Source organism: Phocoena sinus, chromosome 21, assembly GCF_008692025.1.
Source record: "Phocoena sinus isolate mPhoSin1 chromosome 21, mPhoSin1.pri, whole genome shotgun sequence".
In the NCBI taxonomy this organism is placed as follows: domain Eukaryota; kingdom Metazoa; phylum Chordata; class Mammalia; order Artiodactyla; family Phocoenidae; genus Phocoena; species Phocoena sinus.
In genome coordinates this window covers 33,419,434-33,443,096 of record NC_045783.1, presented here as the reverse complement: position 1 = coordinate 33,443,096, position 23,663 = coordinate 33,419,434, and the positions used below count along the sequence as shown (strand labels likewise).

The following is a 23,663-nucleotide window of genomic DNA, read 5'->3' as shown; positions in this document are numbered from 1 at the left end:
TCAAATTAAGGGTCTTGATCAAATTATGTGCCTCTTAGGCACTTATCTTGGATTATCCAGATCAGCCCTAAATTCAATCACGAGGGTTTTTTATGAAAGGTACACAGGGGAGATTTGACAGATAGAAAAAGAGGTGGCAACGTGACCACAGGGGCAGAGATGCAGCCACCAAGTCAAGGATCTCCTGGACCCACCAGAAGCTGGAAGAAGCAAAAAACAGAATCTCCCCTAGGGACTTTGGAGGACTTGATCTCAGACTTCTGCCTCCAGACCTGAGAATAAATGTCTGTTTTAAGCCATATAGTTTGTGGTGATTTGTTACAGCAGACCTAGGAATCTAACAGAGTTGGAGAGCAGCTTCTTTGTTTGTGCCATTGGTCGGCATCTCCAGCCTCCGTCAGGGACACAGGAGGCAAGAGGAAAACCCAGGGAACTCACCACCACATGACCGCTCAGGGCCAAGGTCCCTAGCTGGTCTGCCTCCTTCTCACTGCCTTTTGGGGTCTTCTTATCTTTGTTTATAAATAACATCCAAGGATCTCAGCTGTACTAGCAGGAGGAATAGGAAAAAAGTACATCTGCTCCACGTTTTGGAAGTGGAAGTCCTACCTCCAGAATTTTCACTTTTTCAACCAACTAGCATATTCCAGTTACATCACTCATTTTAAACATTAGCTTTGGTAATGTCCTTCCTTGCTCAAAATTCTTCAGTGGCTCCCAACTGCCTATAAAATCAGCCCCTGACTCTCAACTCCACATTCATTCCCTCCCTAATCTGACCCTGTCCCAGCCTACCTTTCTGGTATAACGTCCCACTGTGTTCCTCACCAGTGTTTCCAAAATCACGCTTTATCAAACTCAGTTCTTTGGGACGTTAATCAATGTTACATGCACACGGGAGAAAAAAAAAAGGCTCTACTGTCAAATGAGTTGGGTAAACAGTGGATTTAGGTAGATTTAAGCCAGTTTATTATAATAGATCTTTCAGATTCTTTAATAAACCAGTGCACAAGGTGAATCTCCAAGAGGCAGTTAAAGCATGAAGCGTTTCCCCAACTTCCCTGACACGGAACCCACTGTACTGCCTCCATGGAAGGCACTCTGTGAAACTCTTCTCGTCCCACTTTCTTCTCCAACCAGACTTGCCTGTTTGTTATCATCTGAGCCTGCTGTTACAGGAAGGAGCAGCTTTTGTGAAACGTCCAAGAGGCCTTGCTGGTGCTCTGGCACTGTTTGATCAGGCACCACTCAATTTCATAAAACTTTCCATTAAAGCTGGACTTTGAGTTCAGAAGTCCCAACCAGAGGTATTATAAAAATAGACTGTGGGACTTGAATCATGTTACAAAATAGAGAATCTGTTTTTAAAATATAAATCCAGTTAATAATACCGCTGGATGACACGAGGGATGGGAACTGCCCCGTCAACCCTGCCGCACCTAGGGGCAGGGGGTGTGGGCACAGGGGTCAGCAAGCTGGTGGTTGACAGACATCTTCCTCTTCTTTCCTTCTTCTCCATGGCAGCTTGCTCCCGGGGACTCTTTGGGACCCACAGGAAGGGAGACGCTCTCCCCTCCTGGCACCAGCGACTCACTATGGCTGGAGAGACTTTGGACGGGGAAAGCAGCACTCACCCAACCTGGCCCAAGGTCGTAGGCAGAAGGAAAACGTTAGCAGCCGTGAAGTCAGAAGAGGAGGGAGGATCGGGCTGGGCCGAATCCACGGTTTCAAGAGAAGCCGGATCCAGATGAAACCTTAGCTGTGAAGACAGGTGGATGAGGCCTCTGGAGATCAGGAGGGGTCAGGAGAGGACAGCTAGCACCAAGTGCCATTCATACTTCGTCCTAAAAGTCAGTTTGACGTGTGGCCAGTGGTCTGTGGAGCCACTGTACTCGGAGCACTTCTCTCCGCGCAGAGGCAGTGGCTGCCGTGGCTCCACCTCCCCAGACGCCGTGCTCGGCATCCTCGTCTGCTGGGCCTCCGTGGCGGAGGACGTCCAGCGTGCAGATAAGCTGCTGGCACTGCCAAGGAGGGCTGCACCCTCAGTCCACGGTGATGGTCATGGCTGCTGGGGAAGCGAGATCTCCATCTGGGTGCCGAGGACACCAGACGCGACGCGGCGGGGCCCCGGGGGCCTCGGGCCAGGCAGCCCGGCAGGGTCAGGGCCGCCCACCGTCAGGAGGCCCGCTCCAGGCTGTGCTTCTCCTCCTCCCCCGACTGCAACCAGCTCCAGTCTAGAGACTGAAAGTCAACGGGCACGTTAAAGACACCGTGGCCACCTAGACAACTGCCTTCTTCGGCAGGCAACCAGCACAGTTTAGAGGGAAACTGAATTCCTCTCGTTAAGACAGTCTTGTTTCTGCAGGGTACCCCTGAGGTAGAGCTACGTCTGCAAAACCATGCCGGAGCTTTTCTTCAGATGGGCTTGGAGCCCTGAGATTCCGGGAAGGTGATTTAAGTATTATTACTGCAGCTCACAGCACTGACTCACGCTCACTGCGGGCAGCTGGTACCCTGGGCTAATCTCAGCTCTCGACCTCCAACCTCACCAGGTGAAATGGCCTGGTCACACTTCCTTTTCGTCTGGCAGAAGTGCAAACGGGCAGTGAAAGGATCCAAGTATACACGGCTCGGAGGAGGAAGAACAGTGAGAAGAGACACAGACAGCAGCAAACCAGAGAAGGACACTTGAATAAATAAGAAGTGGTTACAGTGAGCAGTATCCCCTCCGATTCTTCCCCCAAATCAGAAGTTGCGGAGACGCCAGCATGTGACTGTATCGGCAGGAAAGGCCAGAGAGCCAAGCGGATGATTTAGCACCCTCTCCGCAATTTCAGCTTTGTCTCAACGTACCTGCATCTGGACTCGTTTTTCTTTAGGTCAGCTTCCCTATAACTAGGACTGCTAAGCCCCGAGTCCCTGAGAGGCGGGGCGGTGACGGGCTCTTGCTTTGTTCCCGGAGCCCAGCACTGCACCCCACACACAGATGCCCGGCAATTGTACAGAAGGTGCAGCAGGGGAGAGGCCTTCTCACAATGATGCTACCTTCTTCGTAAGCAGCGAGTGTAGCAAGGATGAAATGAGATAATGCACACAAAGCACCTGCACACGTTCAACAGGCATCAGCAGTTATCACGGTGCATAAGAAGTATGTACTAGAAAATCCTAAGTGTACACTGCGATCGAGGAAGCACGGCATCGCCTTTCCATCTGCTTTTTCTCGTTTGCTGTAGAAAGAAAGGGCGTGGGGCGGTGGGGCTTCCCACGGGCCATTACCCTTAAGCTCTGGTCCTGGTCCTTCATGGTGTCCTGTAGGACGTTTTCCAGCTGGGTGCACAGGGTGTGTGCTTCAGCCACGAGGTCTTCGCTAAAAAAAACGATTGAATTATTAGAACGTGGTCAATGTTAACTTTTCAAAGGTGTTTACGGATACACTAAAGAGCTTCTGGAAAGATTTTTAAAATTAAATAATTATTCTGAGGCTGAGTGTCTTAAAACACCATGTTATTGCCTAATTGATTTCATCTGTCAAGTTAAGTGCTGTTACAGAAGCTCAAATCCAGCTACGAGCATCACTGTTCACCATGTGAAAAAGCAGCGACCTGGCTTAATAACAAAGCTCTTTCTGACTTAACTAGAGTCTCTCCAAACTGCCATAATCTGAAGATCTCTCCCAAACCACCTGTTTTCCACTTTTTGAAATGGACAAAAATATACACACCATGCAATTTCCCCAGATGTCCCCAGATCGCTGAGAGCTGGGGGAAGCAAGTTCTGGGAACTGATTTGTTTACTGTGCTCTCTCCTTCTCTCTGATGAGAAATGCACGTGTCCCCCTGAGAACCCGCCACGGTAAGAAAGAGGAGAGCAGAGGGAGCCATCTGTCCTTTCTAACCTTGGCTCAAGGGCGTGGAGACACAGACAGCAGCCTGTGCCCCCGGGACGACTTCTCCAGAGCTTTGAGGATATCATGGAAAAAGAGTGACAAATCCAGGAGGAAGGGCCCTCGATCCCCTCCTCTCACCGTGAAGGGGGCACTGATGGAAGGAACAGAGCACAGCGCTGCCCAGACTCATCCATGGACTACTAACCAGGCTCCAGGCTGGCCCCAGAGGCCCCGTGAGAGGCACAGGACCTGGTTACCATCCTCAAGGAGCTAACAGTAAGTTGGGGACAGAATTAAGAATCCAAAACAGGGACTTCTCTGACAGTCCAGTGGTTAGGACTCTGCGCTTTCACTGCTGAGGACCCGGGTTCAATCCCTGGTCAGGGAACTAAGACCCCGCCAGCCAAACGGCAAAAAAAAAAAAAAAAAAAAAAAAAATTAAAAAAAATTAAAAATAAAAAATCCAAAACAGTAGAGGCTACAAACCCCCTAAGTACAGGAACAGGATTTTTAAAAACAGCTGTACTGAGATAAATTTACAAACCGTAAAGTTCACCTATTTAAGGTGCACAATTCCATAGTTCGAGTACATTTATGGAGTTGTGCAACCATCCTGGTAATCCAGTTTGGAATGTTTTCATCACCCAAAAAGAAACCTTGTACCTGTCGTCAGTCACTCCCCATTCCTGCCCCGCCCCCTGCCCTCAGCAATCATTAATGTATTTTCCATTCTATAGTTCTGCCCACAGGAACCGATTTTAACTGTCTCCAGTGCCTGGGGCCCAGCAAAGGGAAGGTGCTGAATAAATGTGAGACTGAACCAGAAACAAAAAAAAACCCACAGGTGGTCCAGGAGGAGAAGGATCCCTGTGCTCGTGTGCCAGGGCCGTGGAGGAGGTGGGAGCAGAGGTAGGATGGCTCCGGGGAAAGGTGTCAGTGGAGTCGAGGTTCTGGAACTTCAGGTTGCAGGAGGGTCAGCCAGGGCTGGTTAAACAGGACTGCTCCGCCCCACCCCGAGTTCCTGATCCCAAATCTGCATTTCTGGCAAGTACCCAGAACCCACCAATGCTGCTGGTCTGGACCAGACTTTAAGACCCCTGACGGCAGAGCCAGGAATCTGCCCCGGAGCAGTGGGTCAGAATGCGGAGGTGGCTTGAAGGCCTGAGAAGGTTCAGGCTTGGACCCCGAGGCAGCAGGAAGCCATGGCTGGTCCCTAAATAACTTGAGGAATAACTCGATCAAAATGGTCTCCTGTGAAGGCTGATTTGACCAGAGGGGCCTGGAGGCAGCACTAGGCGGGGAAGCAGGGAGGGAAAAGTTCGCTGGAAGGGCTCTGGGGCTCTGCTCCCAGCTCTGCGACAGGGGTGCAGGTGATGAGTGGGGCAGGGAGAGGCCACGGGAGGGACCAGTGACACGCGACTCAGGCGTGGAGGCCAGGGCATGCCCGCAGGGACCTGGTTCTACGAGCAGACCGCGGTGGGTGGACTAGAGGACAGCAGGGACTGGCCAGCACTTCCAGGTTCCCATCCAGCAATGAGCAACGCGACCTCAGACGAGGAAACCTTAGTCAGCAAGCCAGGAGGAGCTCTGAGAGCAAAACACCCCATCTGTCCCCACAGCACCCAGCAAAGGGAACAAACATGGAGGAACACACACAGAACCGCCGACGGGTGACCGACACGCCCCTGACTCCTGCACTAGGCATGGCGAACGGGGACGCACCTCTTCTTGACGGCCTCGGGTAAGCTGTCAGGGGCTGGGCAAGGCTGCGACAGCAGCTGGCTGGGGTGACTCAGGCGGGACGTGTTCATGCTGTCTGGGCTTCCGCTGACGGGACCGCGGACCTTGCTCTAGATGACAAAACCAGGAAGAGAGTCAGCAGTTTTGGAGCAAACAGATGTTTCAAATTTTGCATTCACACCAGGGTATTTTCTTTTTTTCAAGTTTTTTTTTTTTTCTATGTGGACCCTTTCTAAAGTCTATATTGAATTTGTTACAATATTGTTTCTGTTTTTTATGTTTTGGTTTTTTGGCTGAGAGGCATGTGGGATTTTAGCTCCCTGACCAGGGATCGAACCTGCACTCCCTGCATTGGAAGGTGAAGTCTTTAACCACTGGACTGCCAGGGAAGTCCCAGGCACCACACCAGGGTATTTTCTCATGAGACAACTGGCCACGAGACACAGGCTCTTCCTGGAGAAACAGGTCAACATCGTTATTTGATGGTTTGCATTTCAGTGTAGAAACTGTTTCTGTATCTATAGGTGTGCTTTTTGGTAAAAGTTTCTAGGGGCTTCCCTGGTGGCGCAGTGGCTAAGAATCCGTCTGCCAATGCAGGGGACACGGGTTTGATCCCTGGTCCGGGAAGATCCCACATGCCACAGGGCAACTAAGCCCGTGCGCCACAACTACTGAGCCTGCACTCTAGAGCCCGCAAGCCACAACTACTGAGCCCACGTGCCACAACTACTGAAGCCTGTGCACCTAGAGCCTGTGCACCGCAACAAAGAGTAGCCCCTGCTTGCTGCAACTAGAGAAAGCCTGCGTGCAGCAACGAAGATCCAACGCAGCCAAAAATAAATAAATCTATTAAAAAAACCAGATTCTAACTACAGAGAGATCTGAGGGCTCTCTTTCATTAGTTGGGTCACTTAACGAACTCCTACAAGGAAATTAGAAGGAAGGTGTGTTTACTCTTTCCAAGTAGAAGACAGACACACAAAGGTCCTAAGTGACTTTCTGTGACTCGCACCATCCGCGGGACAGAAGGAGACTAAGGTGTTCTGACGCCCCAGACTGCAGTGGCTACTCCACCTTATGCAGCCGTGCTCCCCTGATCCGTGACCAAGTCGCTCTGCTGTCACCTCCTCAACTTCCCTGCAGCCCACACGGCAGGGCGGTCTGTCCCACCAGCTCGCTTCCAAGACACAGCTTTTACCCGGCTCTTCTCCCTTCTCTGTCCTGGGCTCTCTTTTGTGCTGAGGGTTCTCTCTGAGCAACCCTCAGTGGGATCACAGCTACGCTGAGACGGCAGGCACAGAAAGTGTGGGCTGAGTGCTGCACGGCACAGGCACAGCTCAGGACCCACCAGGCCACATGGGCACGTGCTGCTGGGGCTGCATGCAGATCTCCAAGAACCTGGGCGTGTGACCTCGTCTGGAAAAAGGATCTTTGCAGGTGTAGCTAAGGAGCCTGTGAAGAGATCACCCTGGACTATCTGGGTGGGACCTGAATCCAGCGACAAGTGTTTTTACAAGAGATACTCAGAAAAGAGACACAGAGAAGAGGGTCACGTGGAGACAGAGGCAGAGACTGGAGGGATGCTGCCACAAGCCAAGGAGCACCAGGAGCCACGGAAATCGAAGAAGAGGTGAGGAAGGAGGAGTGATTCTCCCCTCCAGCCTCCAGAGGGAGCCTGGCCCCGCGACACCTGGATGGCGGCCTTCTGGCCTCCAGGACCGTGAGAATAACTGTGATAATTTATCACAGCCGCCACCCGCACAATAACACAAGGACACAGGCGCCCACCCCGGCCCTCCGCACTCACACCAAGTCACGGAGCAGAGAAGTGGAAAGGGACCGGCAGCAGCAGAGCGCTGGTGGTGGCCCTGCGGTCCCCACGCCGGGTGCGTGGGCTGGGGACGGCAGCACAGGGCCCCGCCGAGGGTCACTCACACAAGCAATCTTCAGGAGGTTCCAGAGCTCCTTCTGCCGCTTCTCCTGCAGCCGAACCACAGTCTTCTCGTCCTCGCTCATTAAGCTCACCACCTCCTCCACCTTGGGCAGCAGCTCCAGAGCCTTCTGCTTGCAGACCACAGTCTTACTGTGAAGAACAAACATGACAAGCTCCAGCGGCACGTGGGTCGGAGGAAGCAGGACGCAGCCCCGGCAGTTAAGGCTCCGCTCGGCCGCTGCAGGTGGAGGTCCCGCGGGGCTCAGGTGAGTGGGCGAGGCCTCGCACACAGCCCGCCGCCCCTCCTCACTCCACGCCGCCGGAGGGAAGGCAGCCTGATACCTGAGCTGCGTATAGATCACTCGCACTTTCTTCTCAAAACCTTGGATTGCCTGCAGGAGCAGCCGCACCATTTCCTGACTGTCGCCATCAGTTCGCTGGTCTGCAAAGAGGGACGGGGTCGCACGGTCCGCGGGGGGCTGGCCTGGTGCCCAGGTAGCGAGGGACCCGGTAGGTGGCCCACTCACCTCGGGGCTTCTCCCTCAGCCTCCGGTAAAGCTCCCGCGCCTGCTCTTCTCTGAAACACACGAGACAGCAGCTTTGTCAGCATCGAGCAGAGGTCAACAAGCTCACCTGAAGTGCCGGGGCCAACTCCTGCCGGCAGGACTACTGATTTCTAGAAGCCAGACGGGCAGCACATCCCGACTGGAGCAAATGATCGTTCCTGGTGATGTTACAGGTGAAACCCATGACAAGGGAAGGCTCGCCTCATTATCAAAACTCAAACACCTCCAAGGTCTAGGGAGAATCTTCAGGACAGGAGTCTCCTCTGAATTCCCTGCCCGCCCGGCTCCTGCCATCAGGACTCTGGGTACAGTCTGTTGCTGGACCTGAGCCCGGAGAACGCGGGCCCCGAAAACTCAAGCCCAGGAGCAGGCACAGACGCCCTCCCCATGCCCCTAACAGTGAGACGGGCTGACATTCTCAGGGGTGACTTTTGTTTGAAAACCAGAGGAGAATAAAGGGTTAAATGACTTGAGAAAATATGGACTACAAATAACAAAATTTCTGATGTTCGGTCCCTGGTCCTAAGAATCCTAGTAGAAGTGTCAGAGGACACGGCTGAGCCCCAAGGAGGTAGCTCCTGAGAGGCCCCGAGGCTCACCTGCCCCTCCTGTCCGCTCCCAGGGCTGCAGGTGGGGCTGCTCTGCCTAGGTACCCCCCTGCACCGCCCTCCCCCTCTCCCGGAGCCAAGCCCAAGTTCCTGATCAAGACTCAAATGAAGTTTCCAGATCCCACCTTCTAAGACTTGCCAGGCTCCTCCCCTGTTCTACTTTCTGCTCCTCGGGCCACAGCGAGTGAGGGTGGGCTGGGCGGCCCTGGCGTCTAATATGATACTTTGGTCAAGCAAAGGCTCCTGGGACGGCAGCCTCCGTAGTTCACAAGACACCGCTGGGGGCGTTATCTGACCTGGTCCCCGTAACTGTGAGGTCCGACATCGCTGCTCTATCCTGTGAGGCTCAGAGTGACGGAGGTGTGCCAGGGCTCATCTCTGCATGTGCCGAGATGACCCCCCAGGGGCCGAGCTCCAGGGCGGACGGGCCCAAGGGGCTCCACCGGGACCGCACTTGAACCATCCCGACACACACACAGAGACACACTCACACACAGACACGTTCCCATACAGGCTCACTCTCACACAACACACACACACACACACATACATACGCGCGTGCGCACACACACACACTCACAGGTCGTCCAGCGTCCCGCCCTGCTTCCAGCCCAGGGGGCTGCGCTGCAGGTCCACGATGTCCGTCTGTAGCGCCATCATCCGCTCCACCAGCTGCTTCACCTCGTTCTCCTGAAGGAAGAGCAGTGCTGAGGCCGAGGACGCAGCGAGAAACTCCCTCCAGCCTCACCGCGGACCCTCAGCTGACCAGCCGGAAGGGACCCGGAATTGGAGCCCTGCAGTCGGATCTGGGGTCGGCCACCTGTCAGCTGTGTGGCCCTCGGGCAGGTTACCTGACCTTGCGCTGCCGTTTCCTCCACCGTAAACTAGGCTCTCAAAGGATTGCGTTAGGGTGAGAGGAGACAGAGCAGGTCGGGGCCTGGCCCGGTCCTGGCGTGGAGAAGTGGCCAGGGCACATTCTCTTCTCTAAATTCGTCGATTATCTCAGGGATTACACCCACAAGTGCCAAGACTGGGGGTGCGCTCGTGGCCCTGTGGTTGAACAAGGTACTGCCGATGGACACCCACCTTTAAGGAGGCATATCGGTACTGATTTATAGAAACAGATGTTAAGACACGGAGGTGAAACTCCCTGCCCAAGTTCACAGGGAAAATGGTGACAAAATCCAGGAAAAAGCCTTGGAGACCACAGTCTTCCATTTGTATGAGGTCTGCCACGTCACACCCTGGCCTCACAATCAACACTTTTCAGTGGCATCTGATTTACACTGTCCTAAGACTTGCCCCTTAGACCCGTTCTTTCCTGGGGATGTCTTGTCCCAAGGAGGTTAGGACAACCTCCGACGAGACAGCGTGCTGCTCCTTCGTCCAAGGTCCCTTCTCGTGGAAAGAGGACAATTCACGTCGTAATCCTGACTCCAATTTGTGCAGCTCCCGGACCTGCCACGGCAGGGCCCCCTGCACTGTCCCCCACCCCCTGCCTCTCCCCCTCTTTCCAGCAAGTCCTAGCTGAGGGCAGAGAGCTGGGAGAGGAAAATCTCATTTTTGACATACAAGCTCGACCGAGCACGCAGTGAGAAAGGGGAGGACAGCAGTGAAGAGGCTCACGCCCTTGGCCGGCCTGGGGACCCCAGGGTGCCTCCTACCCGTCCACAGAGCTCCACGGCCTGCTCCATCTCCCTCCAGGCCAGCAGCAGCTTGTCTGACGCTGAAAAAAAATGGAAGGAAAATAAATCTAAAGCAAAACTAAAACATCCCCAAACCCAAACAGAAAACAAGCGATTCAATGGCAAGGGGACAAAAGACACCTCGGAAAGAAGAAGAAAGGAACGGTCTCTCGGGACCCATCACAAACAGTACACTCACTGATCCCAAACTCTTTCTGCTCACTGTACTTCTCCAGGTCAATCTGGATGCTGGTTTTAAAGAAATCCAGCTTGGCCTTGAGCTGCTGAGACATAGAGGCCATGGAATTCTTCATCTTGGACAGGCAGCTGTTGTTACGGAGCAGATTCATCCTGCAGGGACCCCGAGAAACAGAACCGTGGGGTGTCTCTGGCCTCCAAGTGCCAGTTCCCGGACAAGAGCAAACAGCTCAAACACGACGGCAGGCCCCTGCTGTAACTGGTATAACCGCAACAAGAGCAGCCACCTATAACCGTAACGACAATCTCCTGGCCCTCGGCAATGGGTGAGGTTCTGCTCCCAAACTGGAGTTAGGCCAAGTACCACACGAAGTGACCCAAATCAGCCACAACCCGGGGAAAGAGTCAGCCCGGCCTGGCAGGACGGTCAGGGGAGGGTGGCCGACCCACGCCGCAGCAAGCCCTTCTGCGGCCCCAGCGCCGCCCGCTGACCACACTGGCCTGGTCGGGTCTGACGAAGCCTCCCTCCGTCCCACCCTTCCAGACCGGCGTTCCCCTGCTCGCTCTCCCAACGGCCACCCCTGGGCCCTCGCCTCTGCCACCGTCCTGCGGCCGGGCCACCGGGCAGCTCTGAGCAAGTGAAGGCGAACCACCGGGCACGTACATGGCGGCGCGCTGGCCCTGCTGCAGGCGGCCGCAGTCCTCCTTCAGGGCCTGGATGCTGTGCCAGACCTGACCCCACACCTTCCTCAGCTGGAAGAACGGGAGGCTCCTCTTGGGCTCTTGCACTGGCCAGAGACACACACGACCGTCAGGGAGCGGCGCCCGCGACGGACCGCCTCCTGCCCGCGGAGCCCGCAGGCACATCTACACTGCGCCGTTAGGTAACGCTCTGCTGCTACACACCATGTTGGCTGCTGGGCCTGGTTACCGCCGCAGCCATTTTTGTGCCCTGCTAGAGCACAGGCACGCCAGAAGTTACAGATGCACAGAACACCCCGGAAGGTAGACCCAAGAAGTCAGGCAGCATCGGTTTCCCTGGGGAGCTGGGGAGACGGAGGCGCTTACTGCCTACCGGACAGTCTTTTTGATTTTATGGTATCGTGTGCACGTATCGATTATTAAAATATGAAGACGACTTCAAACATCAAGACAATGGTCACGTGGCTGAATTTCAGTGGCCTGTCTGTCCTCTGTTTAAATGAGGTTGACATTAATTGAAGATGGATGTCCTTTCCTCTCTTCACCTGGGCTACTCCTCACGGGTGCAAGTGAGGAAGGCTGCCTGACTGAGGGCCGGAGGGACTCATCTTCTCAGGGGCGACCCCTCCCTCAGTCCAGGGCTCTCCCTCCAGCCTCGTCCCAAGCACTGTAGGTAATTATCTTTTAAAGAGATCACGCTGTTCTTACGGATACAGCTGACGCTTTCAGGCTGGGGCCGTGGGGAGATCTGGGTCTCATAGGCGACCCTGTTGTTGTCAAAGAGGAAAACGAGATCCATGTCCAGGGTGCGGCCCTCGTTCAGCTGCAAAGGGACAAGAGCAAAATGAGGCCTCGTGGACCCAGCCCCTCCTTTTCTCAAGCAACAAGGGGGGAGTCTTCAGAGGGTCCCAACAGCACCGTCCTCAGAGAGCAGGTGCCGGGCGCCCGCTGAGCCTTTCCTAGGGGCCGCGGCCTCTACTTCCCTTGGCTGTTCCTTTTACACTTATTCCCAAATGCAAACCTCATCTACAACTTACTCTGTTCTGTTTTATTCTCTACTTGTCTTTATCGTGCAACTTAGATGGTTTGCTTTACTGTCTAGTGACTGTCTCTCCTGCGTTAACTTTCCAGCTCTTTCTGTGCAGCTGTCAGCACGGTTCTGCACACATGAGGTGTGTCAAAAATGGTTTTGGTTGACTTGGAAAAATGAAGCATCACTTTGGCAGCAAAGGCAAAAGAAAGGCACTCCCAGTGGTCTGGAAGGAACAGGCGAAGCGTGGGGTGACTCAGGTCTCCTATCAGGTTCACGGGATCTCGCATTCCAACCTCAAAACAGGCAGGCGCCTGCCCTGCGTGGTAACAGACTGCCTGGCACGACGGAGTGGGACGGGATGGGCGATCAGCTCTCCGGGGTCGGGTGGGGCTGGGGCGCCTGCAGGAGGCCGGTCTCACCTTGCCGTCGGAGGCGCACTGAGCGGCGGGCTTGTCGGGGGTCAAGGCCAGACCCGCTTCCTGCAGCAGCTCCTGGTCCTCCTCAGGGATGCCTGTGTCCTGCTGGATCCGGGCCTGCAAGCTAGGCAGACTCTCGTCCTCTGCCACGGGGTAGGTGTGAATGGTGCCCGTGACCATGTTCAAGACGTGAACCAGCTGCAACGCAACCCAGGACAAACCACCTGACACTCCCGCTTGCTGGCCCGGATCCTCTGCTACTCCCCACACCTCCCAGTCTCCCAGAGGCCCGGCCTGGAGAGGAAGGCCAGCGCTGGGCCACACACAGGAGTATTCCCACTCCTGTCCATCCACAGCTACGACCTCGTGACCCACAGCGGTCAGCAAGGGGGTCCCATCATCCTCTCATGTGGAGATGCCCTCGTGGGAGCCTGCGTTTGCCCACTGGTCGGGCAGCCGATGGCTCACAGCCTTGGGCTAACTTGGCGTAGGCTCACCTTCAAGTTTAAGATGTCGTCCAGGGCCTTGAAGCAGCCATTGGGCCCGTAGACGGGGTCGGTGCCCCTCTGTCGGGGGTGCCACATCAGCATCAGCTGCAGCCACTTCTCCAGCCGCTGGGCCAGGACGCTGAGAAGAGGGGGCCGCGTGCGTGTGTGTGCGCGCGCGTGCGTATGGGTCCAGAGCCAGCCTCAGGGCCCCGCGTGGGAACTGAAAGGCACTCACACCTCACACGCACGTGACCATCATGCGGACGGGGCCAAAGTGATCCCTGAGGATGAACTAACCTGAGGAAAGACGAGCCTTTCCAACAAAACGACTCACTCAGGCGCTCACCCCTCCCGGATCCGCGCCAACACCCTCACATCAGGGCGTCTTGGCAGATGGCTGTGCGAGAACCTCAGGAAGCTTCCTATGTGCTTCCTAGGCCCGCCCCACCTCAGGAGAACCGCCCACACCATCCAGACCCCTCGCTGCCGATTCGCTTTGTCGGTCACCCCGGGGACCCCTCGGGGGGTCCACACGACAAAGTTCTCACTTCTCCCGGCCCGGCGGGGCCCTGCCGGCACCCTCAGAGGCCCTCGCCACGCCCCCAAGAAAGCCCTGCAGAGGCCAGCACCGCTACGAGCTGCCTCTCCTGGGCCCACCCCCACCCCCCATCTTTCCCCATGCCTGTCCTGCACGTCTTTCCAGATTCTTCCAGAAAGTTCCAGCCCACCCAGTCATCCTGCACAGCTAGTCCACTCGGTGCCTCTCTCCCCATCCTCCAAACACTCATGCTCACTGTGCTCCGTGCTCCTCAGCTGTGTGTGGCCGCCTGGCAGCTTTCCTCTGTACTAGCCCCCAATTCTGATAGGATTACCTGACTGCTCATACCCTGGCTCTAAGACCAGACGGCAGTGCCGTTCAAACCGCAAAGGTTTGTTTGCTGACAGTAACACACGATTAGGCTGCAGGCAAAGAGAAATAACGCGTAATCCCCTGGCGGTCAAAGGCTTACAGCTGACCAGAAGGTAAACCCTCTGCAAAACCAAATGTCACGCGAGGTAGAAGCTTCTTGGAGTGATGAAAGGTACAGGTTGCTGTGTAAATTCGGGAAGGAGAAGACTTCTAGATGGGGTCGGGGGGAAGGCGTTCTAAGTTTAACACTGAGATAGACTATGCCAGGTGCCAGCCACAGCAGGATGTCCCGATGTCAGAGCTACCAGGACGTTGGCTCTGACATCCATTTCTAAAACAGGAAGGACACGACGCGGAGGGGAAGGCCTGGGGCCGTACCTGTTGAGGTTGCTCGGGTGGGGTAATGAGCTGGAGAACTTCACGGCTCCGTTCAGGTCCTCACTAACCACAATGTCCATCTCACTCTTCTGCCGGACTTTGGAGTGCCTGCGGACGCAGGGCCTGGTCTGTCACGCTGCTTGTGATGACCCTGCATCACCCAGCAGCCAACAGCCCCTCTACACCGGTAGCCTTCCACTTGACAACTGGACGGGATGCCCCCAGGTCACTAGTCCACCCCTTGGGATGCCGGCCAGTGCATCTGCGTCCTGCTAGGATGCTTCTCTTCTCTGAGAGTTTAAGGCCGTCAGTACTGCCCAGTGAGTGTCACTGACCTTCAGGCTTGTACTGCTGATTCCTGGCCTCACCCTGGCTCATCCTTATCTTTCTTCTACTTTTCATCAAACACAAAACTCTCACGTTTTGGTAGAGGATGAAATTAGGACGTGCACACCAAGATCACTGCATGAGGATCCTGTTCACGTGAAACCTGCACGCACCACACACTTCCCTCTTAATGCATGTGGCTAAGCGTTACTTCTGATGGTGAATGAACAGTTATACTTCGCAACTTAGAGACCCTTCTGATGTATCTGAAATAGTATTTGAAGGAAGCAAATTTTTAAACTGGTTTCAAATCTTCTCGGTGACAAGGGAGATGACGTAAGTCTGAATAATGCTTCACAGATAACCAAGCACTGACTGTGAACACGCCCTTTTCTGCCCGATGACCTCATGTGGTAGACAGTTTTCAGCCACCCATTCAGCGGTAAGGAAGTGAAGATCAGGTGACCTGCCCAAGGTCACACCACCGGGGCCTCAGATCCAAAGTCTGGTGCTCCTTCTACTCTGTCTAAATGTCTACATCCTTCCTTTTCAAAAACAGGTAAGGAATTCAAATGCAAAATGCTTTAGCCCTGAAGCCTCACTGGCGAGGGGTGAACCGGACCATGTGGAACACACGTAGCCTGGAAGAGCTGGGGTCCAGCTGGAACCTGCCTGCTCTACGTCAGGCTGTCATTACACACAATGGGATGGTCCTCTGACAGAAACTCGGTCTGTCAACGGGAAACCATACAGATAAAGGAAAGGACACAGTAAGTGAAATGCTCACTGCTTAGGCCGGTCCTAAGATGTACTTCACAGTAGCTCAGTGACAGGATAATAAAGCTCAAATTGCATTTGTCCTGAAATTAATATCTACCTGCCATCTGAGATGAGAGTGAAATTGCTAAAGCTGCCTGAGGCATTACAAGGCAGACAAGACAGACACGTCTCACGGCTACTAGGTTTCAGAGATGTCCACCTGCAAGTGGTCACCCAGCCTCCCGGCTCCATACAGGAGGCTGGCTCTGCAGACAAAAAACTTACTATGAAGATGCCAGGCCATTAGAGATAGCTTCAAATAGCATTTCTTCTTCTAGTTCTAATGGACTTTAACTCATCTTGTTATAAATAATGGAAACGCTCGACATTTGAACTGAAAAAATGCAGTAATTCCTTGGTTAGTTAAAAACACTATAGATGTACAGACATTTAAAGTTTTTGTCATGATGGTTACATGATAAGGTGTGACTAATGTAATGAGCTAATTCAACACTCCAGAACGCAGCTCAGGAGCGCTGCCTCTTCTAAAGTCAGTCCCCACAGGAGGGCACTCTCTGCCACGTCACCAGGCTCCTCAGGAGCTGGGACCGTGCCTGGTTCATCTCTTCCAGTGTCTGGCATGTGAACGGTGACTGAACTGGACCGCGTCACACAAAACTACTCTTCTGGAATTGATTTCAAAGGCTACATGTTAGTCTTATAAATAAACAATCTCATGATGTAAGTACCTGTCCTTTGAAAAAGTCAATGTTTTCGCTACTTCCAGAAAGATACTGAGAAACGTGACAACAGCCAGTGTGGACCCACAGAGGGGCAGCGTCGTACGTTCCTGGTGGAAACGTTATTTATACAAACTTTCTGTGGAGCAATTTGTTAGTGCACATGGAAGACCTTTAAAATGCGGATAATCTTTGATCTGTTGATCCCATTGCTAGGAATTTATCCCAGGGAAATAACTGCGGACATACAAGGATTTCCCTACAATGATGTTATTCTTGGTGTTATTTTAAGAAGTAAAAATTATAAACCACTGATTCTTCCAGTAATGGGGAACAGGTTAAACCAACTACAGTGGAACAGCAAACAGATGTGACAGAGAACATGGAAAAACAGAAAGCATTTTCTGTAGCAAGTTTGAAAGGCAGGTTCTGTGAGAGTATGTAGGGTAACCTACTTTGTTTTTTAAATAAACACAGGCACAATGAAGAATCTGGAGACCCAGAGGTATGTTCACAGCAGTTGGAGGCAATTCTCAGTGTAAAAATCCTGGAAGAGCACGTACAGGGCAGTGTGCACATTACACTGTCACTGAGGTAAAATGGGGCGGCACACATAAATGAGTTAACAAACAGGTACATGCCCATTTGCTTGTACACGTACAAGACATCCTCAGAGGTGGACCCAAAATCAACGGGACCAGATGCCTGTGGGGAGGAACCATGACTTTCCACTTTTATACTCAGAAGTTTGAACCGCATGAACTTACCACTGCTCCAAAAAATAAAAACTGGAGATAAAAAGATAATGCTGGACAACAGTAACATCATTCCAATTAGTGTGGTCTCTCAAGGAGTCATTGTGAATGAATCCTAACTGATTTAGGGGGATGTTAGTTTTTAAATGATGCATTTCAGTAATGGTTAACTTTTATGTATGCAATGAACCACACGTTAGTATTATAATCAGAAAAGAAGTTTCAAAATATAGAGTAATTTTTAAAAACTTAATTGTATCCTTTGACTTTTTTTTATTAGAAAATCTTTTTGGAAATGTATTCAGTTCACATTTTAAGCCACTTTTTGACGCTTTTAAAAACAGTAAAATTTGTCAACAATAAATTTTCATGTAAATACAGCTCATAATTTGTCATGTGAACATGCTATTTGTTTGTTTACCAATGCACAGTGTTTTCAGTGTAAGCGTACACTACACACACACTCTGTAAACACAAGGACCTCCTGCCCTGCACAGAGCAGTCATTTACACAGTACTGGATTTAAAGCTGTTAAGGTTCAGAATCCAGGTTGACACTTAACAACCTTCCATCTTTCCAGGCTTTTGGAGCTCAGACTGCCCACGTGCCAGGTCTTAACGGGACTTCCTCTGGGTGAGAGGTCACAGGTGTCTCAGGCCCAGCCTGGGGCGCCCAGTGAGACAGCACAGGTGAGGTGACATCTGACAAAGACAGGGGCACACTCCCCGCTTTGGGCGGCCGGCCCGCCCCAAGCCCTCACTCACCACTGCACGGGCTGCCAGTTGGGCAGGAAGGGCCGGAAGCCCGTGATACACTCGAAGGCCAAGGTGCCGAAGCTCCAGTAGTCCACAGTCACCGTGTACTTCTGCTGCTCTAGCAGCTCAGGGGCCTGTGGTGACAATGTGGGGACATACCTGAGCTGCTCCCCATCTGAGGGTCTACCACAGAGGGGGGCACCCAGCCTCTTATCGTGCCGCACGCTCCCTGGGCCCCGCCCCGGGTGAGGAGGTGACCACGTGTTCAGCAGGTGGTCCCTAACATCTCTCTGGACCTCATTCAGTCCCGGTGCTGAAACCAAGGGCCTGGGGGTATTTTAGGTGAACCGGAGTGCAGCGTGTATCCTTTTCCCAGCACTGTGCAGGGAGGGGAAGACAGGGCACGGACAACAAAGGAAAGTGATCCCGGCTATGCACACCCGTTCACAGCACACGCACTGCATGCCAGCTGGTCCCCTAAAGTGGTGAGGTCCACAGCATGCGGTCGGACAGCGGGATGGATTGTTGCAGTCAGGTAGGAAAGGTCAGATGCATGGCCGCTGCCCAAGCAGAGAGGCTGGGACAACCAAGGAAAGCTTCCCAGCACAGGTGGGACGGGAACGGATCAGAGTGCCTCAGGGCAGACAGCCCAGAAAGGACCATGACAAGCGAAGGTGTGGAGGCAGGACTGAGCACAGGCTGGCTGGAGGCATGACACTCACGAAGGACCACGGAGTCCGAACCAAGAGGAAAAACGTGGGGACGCACAGGTCAGCCTCTGTGTCTGGTTATGGACAGAAGTTTTAGGTCCGCAAGTGAACAATCTGGCCGAGCATCCTTGTCAGAGCCTGGGGTCCTCACTAACTGCTGCTGAGCTGACGAGGGGTCCAGAGGACACCGGGCAGGACCCACAGGGTCACGTTATGTGGACACACGTGCTGAGTCACAGCCCCGAGTCCCCGCTCTGAATCCTCTACCCCCCAGAGCAGGTGATAAACAGGCAGTCCACTGCCTGGTTGGGGGGTTAGTGGGAATTATGGATACGCTCAAAAGGACCTCAATAATTGCTTTCTCTCTTTCTGTATGAGAACCACGTAGGATAATTAAGCTCGTCGAGCCCAGTGGCTTTCAACCTTTTTTTGTTTTTCTCTTTTAAATTGTAGACTCCTTTAATCAACATGTACTGGTTATCATCTGCAAACAATCTATTACCAAGTTCTGCTGGGTCTCTTCCAGGCATTTCTTGAACCATCCTCTACATCCTCAAGGCCCTCCACCAGCTCGGACCAGCTCAGTACAACAGCCTCCTTACCACTCACCCACTACCTGCAATTCACCCGCCACGCTGTACCAAGCATGGTCTCTTCAAAAGGTAAATCCAATCCCTCTCACACTTAAAAACCTTCCACGTCTCTCCAGAGGTTTCAGGATAAAGTTTAAAATCTCTAACCCAGCCAACAAGGCTTTGAATAATCTGTCCTCTACCTCTCTCTCCAGCCTCAACTCGAGATACCCTCTTCCTTCTTCTCTGGCTCCTGCCACACCTTCTGGTCTCCCATGTCCTATCCCTTTACCTGGAACTTCCTCTCTCTCCCCCTCCCCCAGTCCCCCTTTCCCCCACTCATCCTTCAGGTCCCAGACCAGGCTAGGTCTTCCTAAAATATATTCTCATAACACCCTGAACTTTCCCTTTGCAGTATTTATCACAATTGTAATTTCTTCATTATTTGTGTATCAGGGTGATGCCTGCTTTCCTCCTAAACTCTAAAACTACACTTGACCAATATTTCTTGGATGAATGAGTGACTCAAATAGAACCGCAGTATTAAGACCAAATAACAAAAAGAAAGGGTGGGAGCTCAAAGCTCAGCCCTCTCTCCTCCATGGCCCCTGAGATGCTGCGTGGAAACTGGGGCCCCTACAGGCCAGCAAGAACCTGGTTTAAACTCTTTGTCCTCAGACAAAATACTGCAGCATGAGAGGTTATGGGACTCGTGCGAGGGCCCGGGAGCAGAGCCCTTTTGATATGAGAAGACGACCACATCCCTCCATAAGGCCTCTGCTAGCAAAACGTGCTGACTTGAATGGATTATGAGTCTGACCTCATACAACAGTTCCTAGGCACCCAGGAAACATCCAAGAGCCGGCAAACTTAGATGGCAGAAGGCAAGGATAGAGGAAGAGCCCCACAGACACAGCCATCGGACAGAAACTGACACACAAACATGGAAACCCCGTCTCTTACCAGGTACTGCAGGGTCCCCACAAAGGAAGTGCACAGACTGCCCTGGTCCAGCTCCTTGGCATATCCTAGGTCAATAATTTTGTGTATTAACTGAAAAAAAGGGAGGAGAAACCTGACGGTTATGAGAGTATACTGTCCTGCAAGAATTCTGGATGTCTCTGTTAGAGCAGAGGATATTTCTGAATTTCCAATCCTAAGACCCTACGTTCCAAAGGACCACCAAATACACAGGAGAATGCCCTAGACACGGTAGCTTTAGGCAAAAGGAAACAATGTAAAAACGCCAGGCACATGTTCTCCCTTGCTCTGCGACCAACTGCCAGAGGATCAAAATTAGCAGACCACGCAGCAGCCCTCAGGACTGCTAAACCTAGACGCAAAGGACCAGGCCAGCTCCTTCCCAGCAAATACCTTTAGTTCTCAAATCTTAGAACTGACAGGAATAAGCGTGAACTGGGCCAAAGGTGAGAGCTAGGACAGGCGTGGGTCACACCTAGGATGCTGAAGGAAGCTGCGTGGAAGAGACCAGACAGTCCGTGAGCTGAGTGACTGCATCCCACTCAGCTGGGCCCCTGCCCGTCACCCAGCTGAACAAACAAGGCCAGGAAGAGCACAGGGCCAAGCCCTGCGGGGAGGTTACCCCACACCCGAGCAGGGGGCCCCGGAAAAGGTCCCTGAGAGCTCTGGGGAAACTGCAGGCTGGACCAGGCCCCATGGGCAGGTGCCAGCTCCAAATGCCTCCTCTCAGCCACGTCCAGAACCAACTCATAGATGGACTCCCTGTCAGCTTCAAAAGCTGAGGCTCTCAAACAGATGGAAAACAGAAAGTCCATTTCCAAGAAGTGCAAGTCCCAAAGGCTGGGGGTGTCAGCTGGAAGATAAACATTATTTTTCTTATCAGATTCCTGCAACTTGGATGACTAACAATGTGGTCCATTCAAACCTGCCTCAATCTGCAAGCGAGAACTTTTCCGCGGAATTTCGTTTCAAATCAAAAAGCATTCCCAGAGAAACAAAGCAAATCTGTGAGCAAAGAAACGCAAACACACAAAGCGGGTTCCTCCCCCGCCCAGCTGCCACCCGCCCTCCCCAGGCCCTGGAGGGTCACTCACTCTCTGCTCCCCTTGCTGCAGGACGATGTTTTCTGGCTTTAGATCGCGATGGATGATCCTGTTTTCGTGAAGGTATCTAAGTGCAGAGGCTGACAGGGTGGAAAGGGGAGTGAGTTTTCGTTAAGCCTGGACAATGCTTTTCACTTGGAATCGCCCACCCAGTGAAAGATGATTACCGCGTGCCCCCAACACACACCCTGACTTGGTGCAGGGGATCACAGTGGAGGGACGGGGACCGGCAGACACCCCTCCGGTGAAGGGAAGGGGACCCGGCTACGTGAGCAGAACTTGGACCAGCACCAGAATCTGCCTCGTTCACGCAAAGAACTCTGAGCCTTCCACCCACGAGGTCACCAACTCCAGTCTTGAGCAGCGGTTCTCAAACTGCGCTGCCTGGACCTGCAGCATGCAGACTTGTTAGAAATGCAAAACCCTTGGGTCCCAATCCAGACAAAGTGAATCAGAAACCTGGAGGTTACCCCACAATCTGTGTTTTACCAAGCCCTCCAGGTGATGCTGATAAAGATTGAGAAGGGGAACTTCTCTGGTCTAGAGGCTCAAAAAAAATCTAAATTCTGCTGGGCAGGTAAGGGAGAAGGGCCCTCTGGGCAGAGAGCACTTGGTCATCTGCTGTAGAGTCCGCAGGGCAGAGATGGCTCCAAGGAGGAAGTGGGGGGCTCTGGAAGGAGAGAATGGGGGCACCTTCAATACATCTGACAGTCCAACGTGTGCCTGTTATGCGCCCCATTCTCTGCTGGGTTCTGAGGGACATAAAATCAGGAGGGCATGGTCCCCAACGTTAAAGGGCTCAGAATCTAGCTGGCAAGGAAGGAGCCTGCACAAGCTGGCTGTGAAGTCACTTGATACCACAGCTTCTGCCGTGAAGAGCAAACATGACTATGCGACTGACCCAGGATGGCCAAGGCTACGACTCCAAGCAGGACGTGATTTTTACCCCTAAGAGAGGTTTAATAACTTCAACAGAAGTCCTAACAACCTGTATTACAAAAGAAAAAATTGAAGAAGTATTGGAAAGAGATAAAATTACCTTTAATTGGAAATGATCTGACTCTATGCCAGGAAGACTCAATAGACTAAAAACTGGGAAAAATTTAGTAAGTTGCCTGGAGGCAAAACAAGTATATACAAATCAATAGTTTTTCTCCCTGTCATAGATCCAGTTGAAAGGAAAAAGAAAATAAAATCCCATTCACATTAGCAACAAAAATTCTAAAACACCACAGGATAAATTTAGCAAAAAAAAAGTAGTGTCATGTGAGGAAAACTATATGGCATAAAGAAAAGCAATACAAATAACATAAAGAGGTTTTAAAAATTCATGGCAACTATGGAGAAGAGTACGGAGGCTCCTTAAAAACCTAAAAATAGAGTTACCATGTGATCCAGCAGTCCCACTCCTGGGCACTTACCCAGAAAAGACAAAAACTCTAATTCAAAAAGATTCATGCACTCCAGGGGACTTCCATGGTGGCACAGTGTTTAAGACTCCATGCTCCCAATGCAGGGGGCCCGGGTTCGATCCCTGGTCAGAGAACTAGATCCCACGTGCATGCTGCAACTAAGAGTTCACATGCCACGACTAAGGAGCCGGCGAGCCACAACTAGAGTCCACCTGCTGCAACTAAGACCCGGTGCAACCAAATAAATTAAAAAACAAACAAAAATATACACGCACCCCAATGTTCACAGCAGCACTATATACAATAGCCAAGACATGGAAGTGACCTAAGTGTCCACTGACAGACGAATGGATAAAGAAGATGTGGTGCATATATACAATGAATACTACTCAGACATAGAAAAGAATGAAATAACACCATTTGCAGCCACATGGGTGGAACCGCAGCCACATGGATGGAAACAGAGATTATCACAGTAAGTGAAATAAGTAGAAAGGTAAAGAGAAAGATAAATATCATATATCACTTATATGTAGAATGTAAAAACTTATTTACAAAACAGAAATTGACTCACAGACATGGAAAAGAAATGGTTACCAAAGGGAAAGGCGGGGTGGGGGGGATAAATTAGGAGGCTGGGATTAATAGATACACACTACTATAAATAAAACAGATAACACGGACCTACTGTATAGCACTGGGAACTCTATTCAGTATCCTGTAATAAACTACAGTGAAAAAGAATCTAGAAAAGAATGTGTGTGTGTGTGTATACACACACACACACACGCATGTATGTATAACTGAATCACTTTGCTGTACACTTGAAATACTGTAAATCAACTACACTTCAATTAAAAAAAAAAAGAAAGAAAGCTTTATGGCAAAAGACATTATACACAAAGCAAAAGACCAAAAAAAGGGAAAAAAAATATCTGCGGCACATATGCCAAAAAGCATATACCTAACAGACTAAAGCTACTACAAATCAATAAAAAAGCAACCC

At 52.1% G+C, this 23,663-nt stretch overlaps 1 protein-coding gene across 5 annotated transcripts in view; it reads right to left on the bottom strand.

Annotated features, from left to right (window-relative positions):
* Positions 1-946: 946 nt before the first annotated feature.
* Positions 947-23,663, bottom strand: part of IKBKB (inhibitor of nuclear factor kappa B kinase subunit beta) — a 47,709-nt gene continuing 24,992 nt past the window's right edge. For 4 of the 5 annotated variants that reach the window (XM_032618301.1, XM_032618302.1, XM_032618303.1 and 1 more), the window contains 17 exons: positions 21,237-21,325; positions 20,125-20,214; positions 17,889-18,013; positions 14,544-14,651; positions 13,265-13,394; positions 12,771-12,965; positions 12,027-12,141; positions 11,281-11,404; positions 10,618-10,769; positions 10,398-10,459; positions 9,314-9,423; positions 8,087-8,136; positions 7,902-8,001; positions 7,562-7,709; positions 5,609-5,736; positions 3,277-3,367; positions 947-2,241 (listed from right to left, as the gene is read on the bottom strand). In XM_032618301.1, the coding sequence (XP_032474192.1) occupies positions 2,176-2,241; positions 3,277-3,367; positions 5,609-5,736; positions 7,562-7,709; positions 7,902-8,001; positions 8,087-8,136; positions 9,314-9,423; positions 10,398-10,459; positions 10,618-10,769; positions 11,281-11,404; positions 12,027-12,141; positions 12,771-12,965; positions 13,265-13,394; positions 14,544-14,651; positions 17,889-18,013; positions 20,125-20,214; positions 21,237-21,325 (1,883 nt within the window). In that variant the 3' untranslated portion in view covers positions 947-2,175. Of the gene's footprint in view, positions 3,368-5,608; positions 5,737-7,561; positions 7,710-7,901; positions 8,002-8,086; positions 8,137-9,313; positions 9,424-10,397; positions 10,460-10,617; positions 10,770-11,280; positions 11,405-12,026; positions 12,142-12,770; positions 12,966-13,264; positions 13,395-14,543; positions 14,652-17,888; positions 18,014-20,124; positions 20,215-21,236; positions 21,326-23,663 lie in introns of all 5 variants that reach the window. The other variant, XM_032618300.1, reaches the window with a different exon arrangement.